The sequence below is a fragment of the Setaria viridis genome, chromosome 1, assembly GCF_005286985.2.
Source record: "Setaria viridis chromosome 1, Setaria_viridis_v4.0, whole genome shotgun sequence".
NCBI lineage: Eukaryota > Viridiplantae > Streptophyta > Magnoliopsida > Poales > Poaceae > Setaria > Setaria viridis.
Window position 1 is genome coordinate 4,807,290 of NC_048263.2, and position 18,798 is coordinate 4,826,087.

Here is an 18,798-nt window from a genome sequence, read left to right on the forward strand (position 1 = left end):
ATCTGAACTACACATTTTCAAAAAATCATAACTAGAATGGAGATAAACTTTATATAAAAATTGTAGATCCACAACTTGGAATCATCTTGTACTAAAATAATTGATACAATGTTCAAATCTAAAATTTGGTGAAATTTTCCTTCTCGGAATAGCATATCTTCAAAAAATCATAACTAATTCATATGAACTTGATAGAGATAATCTTTGCATGAAATTGTAGATCTTGAAGATATCTATAATAGTTCAAACTTTTTTCATTTGGAATCATCTTGGTACTCAAATAATTGACACAATGTTCAGATTTAAAATTGTGTTGATTATTTGAGCACCAACATTGTGTCGATTATTTAAGCACCAAGATGATTCCAAATGATAAAAGTTTGAACTATAAAGTTGTAGATCTTGTCGAGAACTACAATTTCATATAAAGTTTATCTCCATCAAAGTTCATATGAATTAGTTATGATTTTTTAAAGATATGTTGTACAAAGGAGGGAAATTCCGCCGATTCGACCGGCGGCAAGGTTGCTACGGTGCACCTTCCGCCAGCTGAACTGGATATAGCCGTTTCAAATGGCGGTATGCGTATAGATTTGTAATTTTTTGTTTGGATATATATTTTTGCAAAATGCTAAAATAAAAAAAATTCGTGTTCCTCTCACCCTGGTCGCCCAGCAGGCCCGTCCAGCCGTCCCGCCGCCGCTGAAGGCCCTCCGCAGCAGCTGGCCCAAGCGGCATCACGCTGCTGCTCTCGCTACTTTAGTGAATTTTCTCCTAGCAAACCTTTTTGTTGGTTTTGCTCTAAAAAAACTTTTGTTGATTTTTGTGCATGAAGGATATGATGGGAAATTTAGATAAGGAAGTCCAACATTTAGCAACTTTTTTTTAGGACAATACATTTAGCAAGAGCCTAGTTATAGAAGAACGGCTTGTTTATTCCTTCAGTATGCTTTGAATTTGGCCTCTCTTTGTTTTGGACTGATGGACGTGGCACAAATCGAAGGTAGCATCTTGGATATTTACAACCTACATGGCTACATACACAATTATAGTGAGAAATTTTGTTAAGAAGAAAAATCTGGTGAAAATTACAGAAGAGAAAACTCTCGGCAGTCTTATGAAAGAAGACTATGGTAAAGTGTCCAAGGAAAACAAATCTAGTGGCAACCTGAAACTGGTACCAGGTGTTCACTGAGACCTTGAGGTTCTTCGGATCAGACTATAAAAGTTATAAGTCTCAAAAGACAATGAAAGTGAAGAATTCCGGAAACTGCGAGGTTTGTTGAACGAGAAGATAAAAACCTCATCGTGTGCGTTCGCTGTTTTTTTAAAAAAAAGAGAGAGAGAGGAAAGATCGTATTACAACGCTCAGATATCCATTCTTTTCTTACAAGTTACAAAATTGTAGCAAATTCACATCTCTGAACATGGTCCACCTCTATATTTTAAGAACATTTAGTAGTGGATAAAGATCCACGTTCCTTTTTTGGTAACTTCAACTAAAGACTACTCAAAATGTTACAACACGCAATTAGATCATCCATCCAGACATCATGTTACAACTACAAAAGATCCATCCAGACATCATGTTTGAAACTCTGGAAAGCAACGCAATTAGATCATCCAAACAACACGCAACTCTTTACTCATACATTTGATCAGGGGCTACAAAACAAATCCACCATGAACAAATAGAATCGAAACTGCAGATCTTGCAGTATGATCATCAAAATTAAGTCAGGATTTGAGCGTCATGACGTAACATGGTAAGTAGGATCCAAAGAGCATACACAAAGCAGTTCATCTTCATCCTATCCCAAGTGATCATGGTTACAATCACCTCCCACAGGATACAGAAACAAAATGAGGTACTCACACGTCCTTTCATTTGCTTACCCAGATATCTATAGCTAACAGTTCTGTACCATCTCCAGGATAACCCAAGATTCATCAGCAGGCAAGAAGCACCACAGTTCTATTCTGCTAAACAGCCTCTCAAAAATGATTTGTGCGGCCTGACCGTAGGATCAAAGATCAGCCGCTGATGTTGCCGAGCCAGAACAGCATAGGGAACTGCACAACTGCAAGGAAGAGCAGGAAGTAGTGGTTCCGGCTGGGGTGCCTCTCATAGCTCCTTGGCCCACCCAGAAGAACCCTCTTCATGGTCTTCACAAGGAAGACTCCCGTGCAGATGCAGAACCATGGCATGATGAAGTAGTAGAGGTAATTCCAGAAGATGCGGGCCAGCATCGCGAGGGAAGTACCAGCAAAGCCATATCCAGCGTACGCTACGATGTCCAGCAACGGAGCCTCACCACTGCCCAGGGAGTACAGCAGCCCTTTGATGAGGATAACTTGCAGAAACCAGCCAAGTATCCCTTTAGAGAACTGTAGGGTCAGCGCCTCAGGGGTAAACCTGCATCACCAAGCAATGCACCCCAGGATGAATCCCCAATCATGTAAATCACAGTGGTTCAAATATTTATTTGGCTTCCTGTCTGTGCTGCTAGTACAGTGTTCTTCTCTAATTTCAAATGAAACGCAAAAAATTGCTCACAGCATAAAAGATATTTACCTTCCAAGAACTCCCAAGGCATACCCAGCAACTACAATGTAGGTGCCAAATGCCATCAAAGGGATGTACAAGTCTGGTGCATTGATATCCTGGACTGGGGGTTTGTAGGATAGCCTTCCTCCTACTGGTTCAGTTATTCTTGTCCAGTGACCCTTAAGGAAAGCCAGGCATATGTTAAGAGACTTCACAAAATCGCAATATGCAAAAATTCCTGCAGAGATAAATGAAATATCACCAGCTCTTACCCTGTGCAAAAAAGGGAACAAGATGACCTTCAGTTTGTTCCTCACATACTGGCTGTTGACTTGAAAGTAGTACTGAGGGTCGGACAAATATTGTGTAATCTGACAATGACAGAATGAGGTTTAGACTTTCTAATTTCGGGATAGTTGCACTGATCTCTAAACAAGAAACCTGTGAACAAACTTACATTGCTCTGCATAAATTCAGAACTTGAATCTAAAATCCTCCCACCATATGCTTCTAGTCCAGTACGGATCAGTCCTGATCCAGTACCATTCAAGGCACCTCCAAAAGGGTTTGCTTGTGGATTTGTAGGCCTGCCACCTAGGCCTCCCAAATCACTATTCATCGCTGCCATGTAACTGAATAAAATAGCAGTCAGAAGAAACCATTCAAGGATACAAAGTATGGTCTACATCATTACATCTCATCTTTAATTGTATAACCTACTGTCCACAGTAACACAACAATATTGTGGTATGTGCTACTGAAATAGCATTAGGTATGATTTTTTGCCAATCAGACTTCTGTTGGCCGAAAAGAACAATTTGGACCTACATCAAATTACAATATTCTTGATTTGAGATTGCATATTACGGAGCAGTCTAAATAAATAACAAATTAAGCACCTTTCCAATGCAATTATTATTGGCATCGCTGTTCAGTATTCACAAAGCATTATGAAATCTACTGAGGAACCAATGGTAACTACAGATGCAATTGAAGCAATGACAATCTAGAGCCTAATCAGATTCGAGAATTTGTAAATTGTATTAATTCTAATGATCAGGCCATTTTACAACCTTTTTGAGATAACACACTTAAGCATTTGTTGATAGATGAGCTAACCCTGCATTGCATTTCTGAATCTCAAATAAACGCTACAAAAATTTGTATATTCCGATCCTGTGTAGCTGCCTTCCTATATCCTACCCTACCTCTTTGTTATGGACAAATACTACTATCTCCAGTCCTTTTTGTTTGATGCTTTAGACTTATGAGCTAGTACAGAGGTACTAAGAAAATGAACAAGATGTCCATATGTATTCGTTAATTTACTACCACACTAATTTGTTTATCTCTGATAATCACATAAATTCAGTGACCTACAAGTAAAGACATCAAATCTTGTAAATGTAAGCACACATTTAAGTGAGATAGTGGGACTACACATCAAATCTTCTCAAAACCATATACGTCAAATAGGAAAACACTACTCCGCTCCAAATAAAGAAAGAGACCCTTGATATTTTACCCAGCTACTCAACACAATCTGGGTGCCGTTGCATTGCCATCCCACCTCCATCCGTGCAATCGTTCAGTGGTCTCAATGGCATGTACATCGACGCCCAATTTCCCAGCAAAATACACCACGAAGAACACTGGATCACTCACAGGCCACAGAAAGCGGACTTGACGTCGGGATCACAACTTCCAGATCCTGCCCAACCCCCAATTGGGTAACTAAAATGCACCCGCGCGTTGAACACCAACTTGTGCGCAGTCGGCTGCGACTGATCTTGCGCGCAGTCGGCTGCGACTGATCTTGCGCGCATTTGAAGTAAACAAAACCCAACCGGAATAGAACCACTCAGATCAGCAGTCCCCGATGCAGTGGCGCACCTTGGGGGGTACACAAGTACACCCGATATTTTTAGCAAAAAATCCTAGTAGGTAGAATACACGGCCAGATCCGAATACAAATAGCATAGCTAGGGTTCGGGGTGTTCGATCTCGCACGGCAGGAAGGGAAGGGAATGGGCGGGCATACCTGGCTGATGCTCGTCGCCGGCGAAGACCTGGAACAAGGGCCGGCGCCGCTCGCCCCCTGTGGTCGCCGCTAGGGGAGAGAGAGGTGAAGGCCCGATAGAATGCACTGAACCAATGCTCTGAAGTCTGAACCCCCGAGAGAATACAGGGAGGAGCCAGAGGGGGACGGACGGCTACCGCTGGGAATGGGATCGGGTGAGATTGCGAAACGATCAGTACCCATGTCCTCAATCATTTTTCTGAAGATTACGCATACTCGTCACCTGTAAAATAGACTTGACGCCATCTTAAAAGAAGTAAAGTAGTTTTGATTTTCTTTATAAAAAAGTGTAATTTTCATCCATAAGTGTACATTCATCTTTCATATTTCATTACTAACTAAACCGGTGCATTATCATCACTACCTTTGTTACCTTTGTTTAAATATAAGTGTACATTCATCTTTCATATTTCATTACTAACTAAACCGGTGCATTATCATCACTACCTTTGTTTAATAATGGTTTAGTACCATCTCATTGTGATTTATGTAACGTAATCATCTGACTAATCCCTACTTAGCGATGTAATATGCTGAGTCAAAGATATAAAACTAAAAAAATTAGTAAATAAATTATCTAAGTTGCCTATTTCAAAAATTCTTTTTTGAAAAATTAACAGACCAAGTGATTGACTCAATATTAGACGTGGCTAAATAGTGATTAGTAAAATGATTACATGACCTATACTGATACTATATGATACTAAACCATTATTAGATTAAGGTGGGGATGATAAATGCACCGATTTAGTTAGTTAAACGATTGATTTGCACAAAATGAAATATGAGGGATGAATATCACACTTTTGTATACTTGAGGGATGAAAAATACATTTTTTTTCTTTTTTTATATATAAGGGTTATTTTGAATGTGGACCTGCCTATCTAGATCCCTGCTGGTACGCAGCTATGCACAGGGAATAAATACCAACGAAAGGTATGAATCCTTTCCGTTGGCAAAATGTTGCTTTTATTTACACATTCGCCCATTAGTCGAGGCAAACAAGAAAGCCGAGGGCTCATCAACGATAGTAACGACAAGAGGCCGATTCCAAACCATTACCGCTTCATCAATGATTCTTCACAACTGCTGATCCATGCTACTTTAGGTCTTTTTTGGTGCAACAAGATTAGAGGGAAGGAAGCCAGCCATTCTCATCAGCTATAATTGACATGGCACACGGATTGAACATACAACCTTAGAGTCAGGCCAACAAAGGGGGAGAAGGAAAAAGGTTAGCTAAATGCTGCAGACCTATGTCCAATCCTCACAACTGCAGAGGAACCATTTCCTATCTTGCATCAAATCCCTCTATTTGAATCAACTTATGTTAACAACGGGTTTTGGCTTCTCATCAAGTTTGCTCTCTGTGGCTACAGCTTGGGGCCGGCGATGATGTTGCATGACCGTCAGTTGATCTGCGAAAAGCAAATCCCTCAGGCAGCGGAGCTGCTGCCGCTCTTTCTCCATCAGCATCTCCTTGTGTTCAAAACGGCATATTTTATCTTGGATTTCCTTCATCTGAGAAAGGTTTTACAACAAAAGATGATAGAGACATGAAGTCGGTACATAAATCAATTTATATTAGTTATCATCCCATACTTCTAGTGTTGGTACCTGGACATCCACTATATCAGATAAAGATTGCTCTATGTTGCTCCGTTCCTTCTCAAGTTGTGCCCGTGCATTAGTGGCAGCCTCTTTGAGCAAATCGTTAACTGAAAGCCCATTTGTGTGAGACGATTCTGAAGAGAACAGTAATGTCAGCAGGCAAGCATGCATCAGGCACTTAGCAAAGATTTTGATACTGTTCATCATTTAAGTGCCAACCCTAAATAATTCAAGTACAAGTGCGTTTACAACTATTTTCACATGGCACAATGCTATATACTAGAAATTTTATGATTGAGCATAGTGCTCCCTTAGGATATAATGTACAAACTGAAGCCGTTCACACAACATTCAAACTTCCACCAACCTCATTGTTGGGTTTGCATTTTGCACATTGCTGTGCAAGCAGTATGTCGAACATCTATATGGCAGAAGTTGCAAAAGGAAAAAAAAAGAGAGGCAAAGACATGATTTAGAGAGCAGAGTTTATACCTTCTTCCATGGCGCTATTTATTGAAGAATCAATCTCACCGTCATTTAGATCAACATGGGATTGTGCAGAAATAGCTGCTTGAGCTGCAGCTGAGGCCGCATCTGAACCCACAATGGCTGATAAGAATGCAACCTGGGAAAAATAACAGTTACTTAGTTTTCTCCGGATTCAAAGTAGGTACAGTACAAGGCAGCCGATGAAACATGCCTGCCACCAGCATGCACATGTGAGGCCAGTGTAACACATTTGTGCACCATGCATACCAAAGTTAGGGATCACTTTATAAAATGGTATACCAGAGGTTGTTCAAATATTATTGCAATGTTTCATGCTGGTTCTGAAGTAAAGAATATGGGCTATACATGTGTGGAACCAAGGCTACTTGAGGAAACGTTGTGTACATCAAATGATAATGATATGGAATCAAATGCAATTTCCAGGTTACATTCTTAAATAGATGAAATGACTCAGAAGTTAAAACTCACAAAAATGATCTGTATTGGCAAGTACCATTGCCGCCTTTGCTCCTAGCCCAAGCAAATGTCATACTGCTTAAAAGTACTCTAGCCGCTACCAAATCAGGATAAAAAGCAATGACACGGACCTGACCCATAATTGGATTGCTTGCGTCTGCCAGTGGAGTGAGACGTAGTCGTTTTGAGACATGTGCTCCAGGCTCATCAGTAATGTCGCCATCATTCTCAAACCCCATTCTATCCTCCTTAGGTCCCATGAACTGTTCTCCAAAAGGTAATCGGATGAATCTTGCAATGCAGTCTTTTTCTGATCGACTACCAACATACTCAGACACCTTTTTCCAGTCCTCGCCATAATGTAAGACAGCCTCAAGCAAGTGAAGAGTTTCTTTGTCTGTCCAATCTGATTTTGCATCTTCAGTAATTTCGATTCTCTTGAAGTTTGCAGCAGTCAGACCCGGCCGGTAGTTATTACATACAAAGCATCTAGCACAGAGACTTATATCCGCCTGATCACATGCAAAAGGTCAATATGGGCAACTTAGAAACTCTTCAAATTAAAAATCTAAGAAGTCAAGGAAAAAGTTTCAGCCAGCATGGTAAGAACAGTATACAATGACAATAGCTGAAACTATTTGTTTCACTTGAAATGACATGAACTTGATCTGTATTGTTTACAATCTTCATTACATGTCCATGCCACTTTGATTGGAAAAATTAACTGTATAGAGAGTCTAAGTTCAAACTTCACTCTAAAGTGATGAATAATGACACCCTCCAGAAAGAAGAAATGAACCAATGCCTCTACTACAAAAGCTGAAGCAGTGTGCCAATGCCTGAACAAGTATACATGTTCCTACATGAGAAACATTGTTGTAAAACTACAACAGGCCTACTGGATACAACACTTCCCAATTTATTCAGAAGAAACAAAATTTGGCAATTGCTGAAACAAACATTTATCGACCACCATTTATCAATAAGCTGATTGCCCACCAGTCCTACACTCCTACTGCCCCTTCTTGACAACAATAAGAAGGATAAATACCTCAAATATTTGCAGATAATTTTTGTGCACACAAGTTTCATCGTGCCCTCAGTTTAAAATTCATGAACAACTAAATATAACAATTGTGGAAGCAAAAATATGCTTGCATACAACATGGGATTTTTGTTGAAAAAGGTTGTTCGTTCACCTGTCCAAATACCCTTTCCAGGAGACATGTTAATGGATCATGAACCAACCCGGAACACATTCAAACCCCGCCAAATGAATTTCTTGGTACCGAACTCATAACCACAACTATTACTCCTTGCAGTACATAACATGAGAAACCAAAGATACAGATTTTGGCAGCTCAATTTTTCTTAATGTTACCAGCCAAGACAAAATGCTTTTGCACTGCAACTACACTAACTGGTATCCCAAATAGTAGCATTAATGCGCTAAGTAGTTCTACTCGAACCTAAATGTTTCATGCTTATTACCAAATCTATAACCGTAACAGAAAATTTATGCAGCGGTGCATATGTCTACATCCGTAATGGAAAATTTATGCAGTGATACACTTATATACAAGTCCACAATACAAAAACACTCACCTTATCGCAGGCGTAGTAAGCAAGCCCACACACAGAGCGGCAACCAGTGCAAAGCTTCCTGGGTGCTGTTGCCCCAGAAGGCAATGACGGCTGTGGCGCAGCCTCTTCCCTCTTCTCTTTCGCCTGCTTTGAGCCCGACGGCAAAGCACCATAGTTGATGAGCCCCCATTCCTCAAGGAAGTCGAAGACGCGGCGGACGGAGCCAACATCGCCAACAAGTCCCCGCCTGGCCTCCGTAAGCGTGAGCCGTCGACCCGGCCGCGCCCGGAACCTCCGTATCAGGGTGTCGCGGTAGTACTTGTACGCGCCCGGGCCCCGGCACCCGGACGCCGCCGCGGCCTCCCCCTCGAAGAACTCCGGCAGGAGGCGGCGCTCAGTGTCGTGGATGGAGTCGAACGAGAACCACGCTGCAAGGGAATCCACGGTTAGGGTTCCATGTTTCAGCCTCCAGAAGAGGTAGGCGCCGCCGTGCTAAGGCACCGGTTTGATTTACCTGAATAACTTGGGACGGTGATGATGTAGGATGGATCCTCCGGTCCGGATGCGGCGGCGGCGGCGGAGGTAGTGGACGAGGGGGCTGGAGGGGCCTCCGACTTGACGGGACCCAAGGTGGAGGGGGCCCGGGAAGCGGGTGGTGCTGCGGGGCGTGGATGCGGAGCCGTTGGTGTCGGCACGAAGTTGGCGTTGGCCGCCGGCGCCGGCGCCGGCGCCGTCACCGTCGCCGTCGTTGTAGCCATTGGAGGCGGAAGGGGAGAAGGTGCGGAAGCGGCGGTCGAATCGGGTTTGGGTGTGATAAAAAAAAGGAGGAAACTGATGCGTGCGTGCGTGTTGGGCTTATGTGTTGGGCCCCCAGTAATGAATATGCCCTCATAAGTAGCCCACACAAAGTAAAACAGTAATCGAGCCGATGCGGTTTATTACCACATTGTAAAAGAAAATCCACGTGGCACTTTCCGGCCTCCCCATTGGCCCAACCACATCATCACTATCCGTAGGCCCACTGGATGACTAGACCGTCTCCTTCCTCAGAAAGTGATAGCCAACTGAAGAAATGCGTGTTTTTTTTTTCCTGAACGGAGAAGAGAAGAAATGCGTGCTCGCCAACGAGCCCAGCACTCAGCTGCCACGTCTCGGCCGTAGCCGCCTCGCCGGGCCAACGTCGCCATGGCTGCGGCGGGGTTCAGGGGAGGAGGGGAATACGACCTTCCCCTCGAGGAGGTCGACGCCGTCCTCGCCTCCTTCTCCGGCGACCCCGCCGCCGTATTCGCTCCGCTGCCGGCACCGGAGGCGGTGGCGGGGGCGTCGCGGGAGCTGTTGGCTCCTGGGGAGGGCCTCCGGGAGGGGTTAGGGGAGGTGGAGAAGTTTCTCATGGAGGACTACGAGAACGAGGCAGGGGTGGACGGGGTTGATGAGTTCTTGAACGGCGTCTTCGTCGGGGACGGCGAGGACGACGGGAGCCCCAAGACCACTGGAGAGAGGAGCGCGGATGGGGCGTCCGCAGGGGAGGATGAGGAGGTTGCGGGTGCGGATGGCGGCGATGATCCTGACGGCAAGAAGAAGAGGAGGTATGACCCTCTTCTTTTCCGTGTTTTTGGTACAAAAATAAATCCAATTGTCTGCAAATTTCGAGTCTGAATGTTGTTATGCCAAAGTTTGTCAAGGGAATAGCAAATTTGCTACAAGTATTATGTGTGGTATAAACCGAATGGAGGGATAATTGGGCATCGATTAGTGTGGGAGGAGGAACTGCTAAACTTTGGTTTTTCATAAGTATCTAGTTCAGTATATGTATGTACAAGTTGAATGACCCGGAATAATTGCATGATTAGTTTCTTCATGGGAAAACTGCAAGTGTAATGTTCTCCAGAACTGACTGTAAGATGATTATGTACAGTGTTGGGGAGATGAAGAAGTACTGTAATCCATAATAGACTTATAAGTATGTAAACCTTTGCAAAAAGATCAAATACTTCAGGTCTTTTTCTCTGGTTTTCATTATTTCTTAGTTGAGGTTTCAGGCTGATTAGGTTTGTTGTTCAGAACGTGAGCAGCACATGCATCTCTGGCCTTCCATTATTACTTGGAAGCTCAGGCGGAAGCCCGGTTACTTATGTTTTCTCATATGAATCTCCAGTCTCCCGCTATTCAAGATCCTATTTGCGTGCCAACCCAAGACATGCTTATCAGACTTTATGTATTAACGATTGGAAACCGTTGAGGTATTTGTGCAAATAGATATAATAGTTGCGGAAACTCTCCAAATATAAATAAGTATACGAAAGATAAAGAACCCCATTTTTCTAGTTCCTATGATGCACTGGGAGCTTATAGACAGAAACGAATCGGTTTGAACAGTCCCTTGTGGCTCCGATGGAAACTAGATCAACGCGTCGTTGGGTCAAGAGAAGTTCCGATTGAAGTTCAATATGAATCTTTTGGGACTTATCATGAGATTTATGCCCACTATCTGGTAGTGGGAAATAGAAAAAAGGAAATCCGTTCTTGTGGGTTGGAGACTTGATGAGCTTCTTCTCAACTCATGTCCTGCTTATGAGGCTGCCCCTTGATCTAATAAAAACATTTATACTCTTTAAACAAAATTTGAAGAAAAAAATGTATGATTGTCTATGTATCTTCTGTTGTTTTTTTTTTGGTGGCACATTCATCACTACTGTAAATATCGATTGAGAGGTTGTCATGAAAGATGGGTAACTAGAGAACCATGTATGATACATTTGTTTGCTTCTTGGTTTGGCAACATATAATATCAGTGCCTTTTGTGTTGTGTTTCAATAGACGAATGAGGAATAGGGATTCTGCCATGAAATCTAGGGAGAAGAAGAAGCTGTATGTAAAAGATCTGGAGATGAAGAGTAAGTATCTGGAGGCAGAGTGCTGCCGCCTAAGCTATGCCCTCCAGTGTTGCGCTGCTGAGAACATGGCGCTTCGCCAGAGTTTGTTGAAGGATAGGCCGGTTGGTGCCCCCACAGCCATGCAGGAGTCTGCCGTACTCACGGGTAAGATCTGCCAGCATGTACATTAGTTTCAGTGCATCAGTCTTTACTTGTATTTGGGATCCACTGTGGACATGTTCATCATTCTTCAGTGCTCTCAGGATGGACTATGAACTTTGCATCATCCTTTATGCTAGTTAGTTTTTGGTAGTCCTTGAATAAATCCTTTTACTGTATAGCCTGTAGGCATGATTTACCTTGTAAGATTTTGAATCGCTTATGCTAATAACACCAGGATAACTAATCAGGTATTGAGTTCCACATGTTCAAAAAGGAGATACAAAGGCAGTACTCTTTGGCTTCCTTGTTTTTCCTGATAGGGCATTTTGACCTTCATGTGGTGTTTTGTTTATCTTTTTTACTGTTGGCGAAGTTATAATCCATATTCATTTAATATGAAGTAGGAGATGTAGACTAATTTCTTCCGGCAGTCATGTGAAAGATGAAATGTAACAACCATATTTCATTCTTTTTTGTGTGGAACAAATTCCGATTCTGAGTAGCTGCAGATGGTTTTGTTATACTATTGCCTATAATGCAAACGTTTCTTGTGTGCAGAAACCCTGCCGCTGGTTTCCCTGCTTTGGCTAGTGAGCATCGTGTGCCTGTTCCTGACCCCCGGCGTACCCAACAGAAGCCTGGTGGCTCCAAGCAGCCTCGGAAGAGATCTCGCAAAGCTGGCCAGAACATCAACAAAAGGTGTAAAGATGTTCCGAGTGGCAACAAACCGTGATGATCCTAGGAGTTTGGAACTCGTTCGCCTTGGGAGACGCTGCAGATGCGCAAGGGCGAGGATCAAGTCACCTTGGTTGCCTTGGTATGCAGTAGCTGCTACCGCGGGACGCCGGTCATCTTGCAAGCCTTCTCTGAGCTGTTGCTAAACGTGTTGGCACTTTGGAACGCCTCTGTATGCACCATCGCTGTGAATCTTTGTTCCCTTCTTTTCCTGACACCTTGCTGATGTGCTTTAAGAAAAAGTAGTTCAGAAAATGGTGTTTAAAGTCGGTGATAACAGCAGATAGTACCGAAAGAGGGATTTGCTAGCTGGGTCACCAGTTGATTAAGTCCTGAACCTTTCAATCTTTCTTGTTGGCCCATAGCCTTTCTCATTTTACCCCTGGAACTCGATGTGAGCTCGTGATCCTGCCACCAGGAATCAGGAAGTAAGATTGACACAGGTCCTGGTTCGTAGTCCCGTAGTTCAGGCTCGTTGTGCATGTCAGAGAAAAGGCTGAATTGCTCATTTAAGAATGTTGCAGAGACGAAGTAGCGAAGGATAATTGAAGTCGTGGAAGACGTAAATAACTCGATTATACAGGGACAATATTAATCAATACCATCGGACAAATTAAATGCCTATCACATTCAACATTTCAGTCCAACATTGCTCCAATGAACGCAATTAGACAAGTGCAAGAATAATAGTCATCGTCTCATCGACATCACAAAAGATTACAAAGATTGCCCCATGATGTCCCAAACACCAACAATTTGCAGCTTCCTAAAGCATAGCGAAACATGCGAGTGCATTACTTCAGAACAACTACCCGGATCAGATCACAACGCCAGCTTGGTCAATAAGATTATACTAAAAACAGGTGTATACACCACAGGTGGGTCTCACGGACCGTGCAGCCACAAGGCACGACACCGTCATGGAATCAGATGTAGGAGGTCAACTAACTGGGTGGGTACAGGCAGCGTCAGCCATGGACCGCCAGCAATACGGAAAAACTGCCTACTCAGCACAAAGAAGAACACATCAACAGCCACACATTCCACTCAGCTCCAAGAGACCAAGAAGACCACTTTACAAGGTTTTGCCACCACCACTTGACATGAGCGAGGCAGCAGCGGCGCCAGCAGTTGCGACAATTCCAGTTGAGTGTCCTGGTTTCGACAGGTGCAGCAGCCTGCAGCATTGTGTGAGTAAGGATTATTAAAAGAAGACAGTTTGATTCATCCGTATATACCTTCCAATTGGTGTCTTGGAATTCAAGCTAAGAGGTACTCACGGTGCAAGATATTCACAGAACGCAGTGACGGCTGAAACAACGTCATTGTAATTGTCAGCAGCAGCAGGAGCTGTGATTTCCACTAGCTGTATGCCAGGAGTGACCGGCACAGCTTCATCGGTTGCATGGAGTCTTGGCATCTTGTTAGCAGATGTAACAGTGACGGTGATCTGGGCACCTCGGTGGAAACGGAAAGCAAAACCAATCTTCAAGAGTTCATGGTCTAACTTGTACCCTAAAGTGTAAAAGTACTGCAAGACATTCTTGCTAGCTTTGCTCTCTACAATTGTACGGACCAGAACTGAGATTTGCTCTGCACCAGCACCTCTCATGGCACCACCAACATGTCTTATGGTCCTACAATCTTACCACAATTAATGACACACACTACAAAAGGAAACTTTTAGCAGCTTAACACGGCTAGTTACCAGGATGGTGTGGGTTGAGCTAAGTCACACAACAAACGAACCTCTGATGGGACAACACCTGGATCATTGAAAGATGTCAGTTAATATACCACTTGTGTAAGAATGGAAGAGCAGATTAATCACAAACTAACCTAGATTGGGTCCACTTTTAAGACAGAGCTCGTGCACCCTAACACGCTCTTTTGGGACACCAGAGAGACCCTGGAGAAGAACCTCAAGAGCCTCAACATGCTGCAAAACGTGAAGATCAATCAAAGGTTACACTACTAATGACAGGGCAGTTCCAAGGAAAAAAAAAGGCAGAGCAGTATAATGAAGGCTAAGTGACATTCAGTGCACAACACATCAACTAGAATATACAAATGAATTAAGTTCCTCTCTATTGTAAAAGCACAGTGATAGATCAGGTTCTCCAACTGCATATTAAATGTTATTATTATGTGAACATGCTGAGCAGGAAAAGCAAATGAAACCTTAGTGATCAGAAGCAGTCCTTCAAAGTGAGGAATAAATGATTGGCATGCAGTGGTGCACATGATCTATCTATCACTTCTGTGAAGTATATTTTTTTATTATTATTATTAGTGCCAATCTGTGCTGGAGTGAACTGAAAAGTGACCAGCAACTAGTCATGGAGACAGCGAGTCAAAGATAATCTCTAGCAATTTATTATTTGTGTACATTAACTTCTAAAACCAGTCCATGCTTACCCAAAAACATGGCTAGTCAATGCACTTTCTCATTCTTAAGTATATAGTGCAGAGATTTGAATGGGTTCTAAATTCTATGATTGATGGCTCTCTATTCTAAAGGTAGTTCAGCACGAGGTAGATCACCAAAGTTTGGCTGACTGAATCAAAGATTAGCATACATAATATTTAAATAGTTTTTACAAGTCCTCATCAGAAAGCAATTGATCAATTGGTGTCTGAAAGAAACAAGAAAGTAGTTATCTTTACTACTATATAAAACATTTTGTAGTTGAATGGTATGTTCTTTCAGGGGCGGATCCAGCCGAAAAAATCATCCAGGTCATGGGGTCAAGTTTATTACATGATAGGGTTTTTCTTGAGTCCTAACAGTGATTTACTAAAGGATTTACAAATTTCGTTGGGGTCGGCTGACCCTGATAAACAGGGCTAGATCTGCCCATGTTCTTTTGGCTCTCCCTCTCTAATTCTCTGAAAAGACTGCCAGGCCAATCCTTCCACCCTAAAATTTTGTTACCGAAAAATAAAATAGAAAAGGAGCAAGATTATTTTCATAACAAACAACTCAAAAAAAATATATTCCTACCTAAAAATCCCTCACAACAAGAACAGAAAAGGTCACCTTCCCAACAAACAAAACAGTTTCTAACCAATCAATCCTAGCCAGAAAAAAGATTCTTTCTCTCACACAAATTTGTTTTAGTGAATCCTATCCCCCCTAGATGCTCTTAGTTTTCCAAACACACACCAAATCCTCTTAGTCCTCCCAATTTTACCAATCACTGACACAAATGAGCAATACTTTTTGTATCAGAGATTGGCAGGATCTAGTACTGGAGTCGATGTCGAAAAGTAGGCGCAGCACAGTGGTGGAGGAAGTGAGACTACTGGAGAGGAAGCTCAACTGAGCACTCAAAGCAGCTAATGGAGTGGTCCACACTAAACTCAACACTCAACAGTGGTGCTCAACATTTTACATCAATATGTTTTTTTAGCGACTGCAATGAGAACTCAATTAGTTATGCTGAAATGTTCAACGACGGAATAAATATTCTAAATCAACTCAGAGAAATTTCTCTGACGAATATTAACATTCTAGAGACCAAGTGTTGAAAATACTTGTCAGATCTAGATGCAATCGGCTAGCGCAAAAGCTTATGCCGGATCAACAACCTTAGAACACAACAAATTAGGCTACACAACCCATGATGAAGGGCTACTAAAAGTTTGAATGCGTGAAGAACATTACATAAACCATCATTGCCGACTCGCATTACGGCACAATACCTGGGTCTCGATGATTCCCTGCACCACGCACTCCATCGGCCTACTGTCCCTGCTAGCGGAAGACTGAAAAACGAACAAACATCATAATGCCTCCTAGGACGGAATACAAATAGCATAATTTAGGGTTTGGGGGTGCTCTGTTTCGCGCAGTAAGGAAGGGAAGAGAAGGGGAGGGCATACCTAGTGGTGCTCGTCGCCGGCAAAGGGCCAGGTGAAGACGTCGCGAGGGGCGCCGCTGCTCGCCCAGTCGTCGGCTTGTCGCCGCCAGGAAAAGGAAGAGAAGACCAAGTGAGAAGAGAGGGGAACGGGGGAAAGAGAGAGACGAACGCCCAGCAGGCAGCGACGCGCTGGGCCTCCCGCCTCCCTCGTACAGAGGAGAAAACAGAAGTGGGCTGAGAGATTCGGCCCAGGTCAAGGATAGAGATTAGGAGTTGCTTTTTCTTATTTAATTTAATTTTAGAGATTCAAACCTATGCATAAATATTTCATAAATTAATCATGGCATGCTGTGCCACAAGCCCACGATGAAGATGGACTTATCAGTGACGCAACGAATAAACCACAATTAATCCTATGCATTCTGGTTTTAATTAAGGAAGAAAAAAATATAAATTAATTCTATTACAAAGATATTTAATTTGCATAGATAGGTATAGATAGTATATAAAATAGAAAAATAAAATAATATGGTTTTAGTCATCCGTTACTCCGCTCGATGTGTGTTGGATCTCGACGCGTACAACGTGAGGAGGAAAAAAAAACTGGCTGCAGGTTGCTTGCCGAATGCCGACAGACAGAGAAGGAATGAGAAGGGCGGCATGTATTTACATGCTTAGAAAAAATTGATCTGATAAAATTCAATCTACTTTAGAAGACCATTCGTATTAGGTGGAAGAGTAGTGCATGGACTAATTTTTAACGTGGTCACCTCGGATATTTGATATCAATTAAAAGGACGTGAGCTAATTATAAAATTAATTATATAAGTCGTGACTAATTCGTGAGATAAATCTATTAAGCCTAATTAATCTATGATTAACATATTTCTTTTAGCATCACATGACCAATCATGGACTAATTAGGCTTAATAGATTCGTCTCCTGAATTAGTCTTCATTTATACAATTCGTTTTGTAATCCAAACTGTTGGGGGAAATATTAACGACTCCCTCATTTTCCTTAAACAACGATCATAAGGGCCTGGGCCCACCTCCGGTAACAGTGACCTCCGCCGGCTTGGCCGGACCACAGGCGCTAGGCGTCGGATGCGCCCGACCCCTCGTCACAAGGCTCCGCCTCGCCCGACCCAAGGGCAAGGGGTCGGCCCCGCCCAACCCCTCGTCGCAAGGCTCCGCCTCACCCGACCCCGGGCGCTAGGGGTCAGATGCGCCCGACCCCTTGTCGCAAGGCTCCGCCTCGCCTGACCCCAGGCGCAAGGGGTCGAACGCACCCGGACCCACAGGACAGAGTTTCGCCTTGCCCTAGGACGTGCGCGGATCCGCAGATGAGGGCGCAGATCTTGTGGGCCCCCATCGATCTCGCCATAAATGCCACCGATGGGGCGTGCTCAACCGGGACACGGCTCTGACACACGGAGAGGCGCCCGTCTTCCTCGATGTGACCCGTTGGAGTCTTCGTGCGGCGCACTGCTGCCATGACTGCATGAGGCAACAGTTGCACCGCCCTAACCCTCCTCTGTGGCGTTTGCCATAGGGCGGTCTCGCCCATGTAGCACTGTGCGCCGCTCGGTTTCCGCTCGGCCTGGCATCAGGGGCGTCCCGGCCGTACCTCCCGACCATCACGCATGGCTACAGAGGTCGCCCGTCATCCGCGACGTGCACAACTACGGCGGCCAGTCATCATCATCAACCTGCATGGCTACAGCGGTCGGTCGCCACGCACGTCTCCTCGACTACAGTGGCCGACCGCTGGGTCGTCAGAAGGGCCCAACAACAGCCATCCTTCTCCGGCGGCCATGCTGACAGGAGCAGAAATCGGAAGGGAAGGCGACGACCTCGGGGGCTCGGTCCTTCTCCCTGCGCTTTTACTTCCCTACTTACCTTTTTCACTTCCCTTACTCCTGGCTCGATTGTAACTCCTGTGTCTTCCTTATGCTATAAAAGGAGGACCAGGGAGCTCGAGTGAAAGGCGGCTCTCAAGCAGACAAAACAACCCCCGTCTCACAACTCTCCTACACGAGCATCAGTACACACCCACAAAGACTTGGGACCAGCTTCCCTCTCTCACCCGTTTGTAACCCCTACTGCAAATTCTGTATGAGTAACACGAGCAGCCTCCTGCACTGGACGTAGGGCTATTCCTGCCCGAACCAATATACACCTCGTGTTCTCTCGTGCAACCATCCGAGCCTTACATGCATAGAAAACAAATTACTTGCTGTAGTATTGATCCGTGATTTTCGATAACGACACAAACATTCGATGTGACATGGACTGCGCGCCTTAGCGTTGGCCACAAATTACTCCCGACTGGGCTGAGCAACGAGTACACATCTGCTAGCGCATGCACGTACA

At 43.8% G+C, this 18,798-nt stretch overlaps 4 protein-coding genes across 4 annotated transcripts; 1 reads left to right on the forward strand and 3 right to left on the reverse strand.

The window, feature by feature from the left end:
• Nucleotides 1-1,692: 1,692 nt before the first annotated feature.
• LOC117863196 (uncharacterized) lies at nt 1,693-4,765 on the reverse strand. Its single transcript, XM_034746816.2, has 5 exons — nt 4,590-4,765; nt 3,006-3,180; nt 2,821-2,919; nt 2,576-2,727; nt 1,693-2,416 (listed from the first exon to the last, which is right to left on the reverse strand). Exons 2-5 carry the CDS (start codon nt 3,174-3,176, stop codon nt 2,035-2,037), a joined length of 804 nt encoding a protein of 267 aa, XP_034602707.1. The 5' UTR covers nt 3,177-3,180; nt 4,590-4,765; the 3' UTR covers nt 1,693-2,034.
• Nucleotides 4,766-5,677: 912 nt separating this feature from the next.
• On the reverse strand, nt 5,678-9,607 carry LOC117863173 (SWI/SNF complex subunit SWI3B). Its single transcript, XM_034746783.2, has 6 exons — nt 9,305-9,607; nt 8,812-9,218; nt 7,338-7,718; nt 6,733-6,865; nt 6,247-6,374; nt 5,678-6,150 (listed from the first exon to the last, which is right to left on the reverse strand). Exons 1-6 carry the CDS (start codon nt 9,546-9,548, stop codon nt 5,950-5,952), a joined length of 1,494 nt encoding a protein of 497 aa, XP_034602674.1. The 5' UTR covers nt 9,549-9,607; the 3' UTR covers nt 5,678-5,949.
• A 251-nt stretch (nt 9,608-9,858) lies between these two features.
• Nucleotides 9,859-12,907, forward strand: LOC117863187 (bZIP transcription factor 50). The gene is made up of 3 exons (XM_034746806.2): nt 9,859-10,376; nt 11,608-11,828; nt 12,384-12,907. The coding sequence occupies exons 1-3, from the start codon at nt 9,976-9,978 to the stop codon at nt 12,704-12,706; spliced, it is 945 nt and encodes a 314-aa protein (XP_034602697.1). The 5' UTR covers nt 9,859-9,975; the 3' UTR covers nt 12,707-12,907.
• Nucleotides 12,908-13,159: 252 nt separating this feature from the next.
• Nucleotides 13,160-17,440, reverse strand: LOC117863206 (mediator of RNA polymerase II transcription subunit 18). Its single transcript, XM_034746825.2, has 6 exons — nt 16,446-17,440; nt 16,266-16,328; nt 14,400-14,499; nt 14,269-14,326; nt 13,841-14,197; nt 13,160-13,738 (listed from the first exon to the last, which is right to left on the reverse strand). Exons 2-6 carry the CDS (start codon nt 16,299-16,301, stop codon nt 13,636-13,638), a joined length of 654 nt encoding a protein of 217 aa, XP_034602716.1. The 5' UTR covers nt 16,302-16,328; nt 16,446-17,440; the 3' UTR covers nt 13,160-13,635.
• Between the last annotated feature and the right edge of the window lie 1,358 nt (nt 17,441-18,798).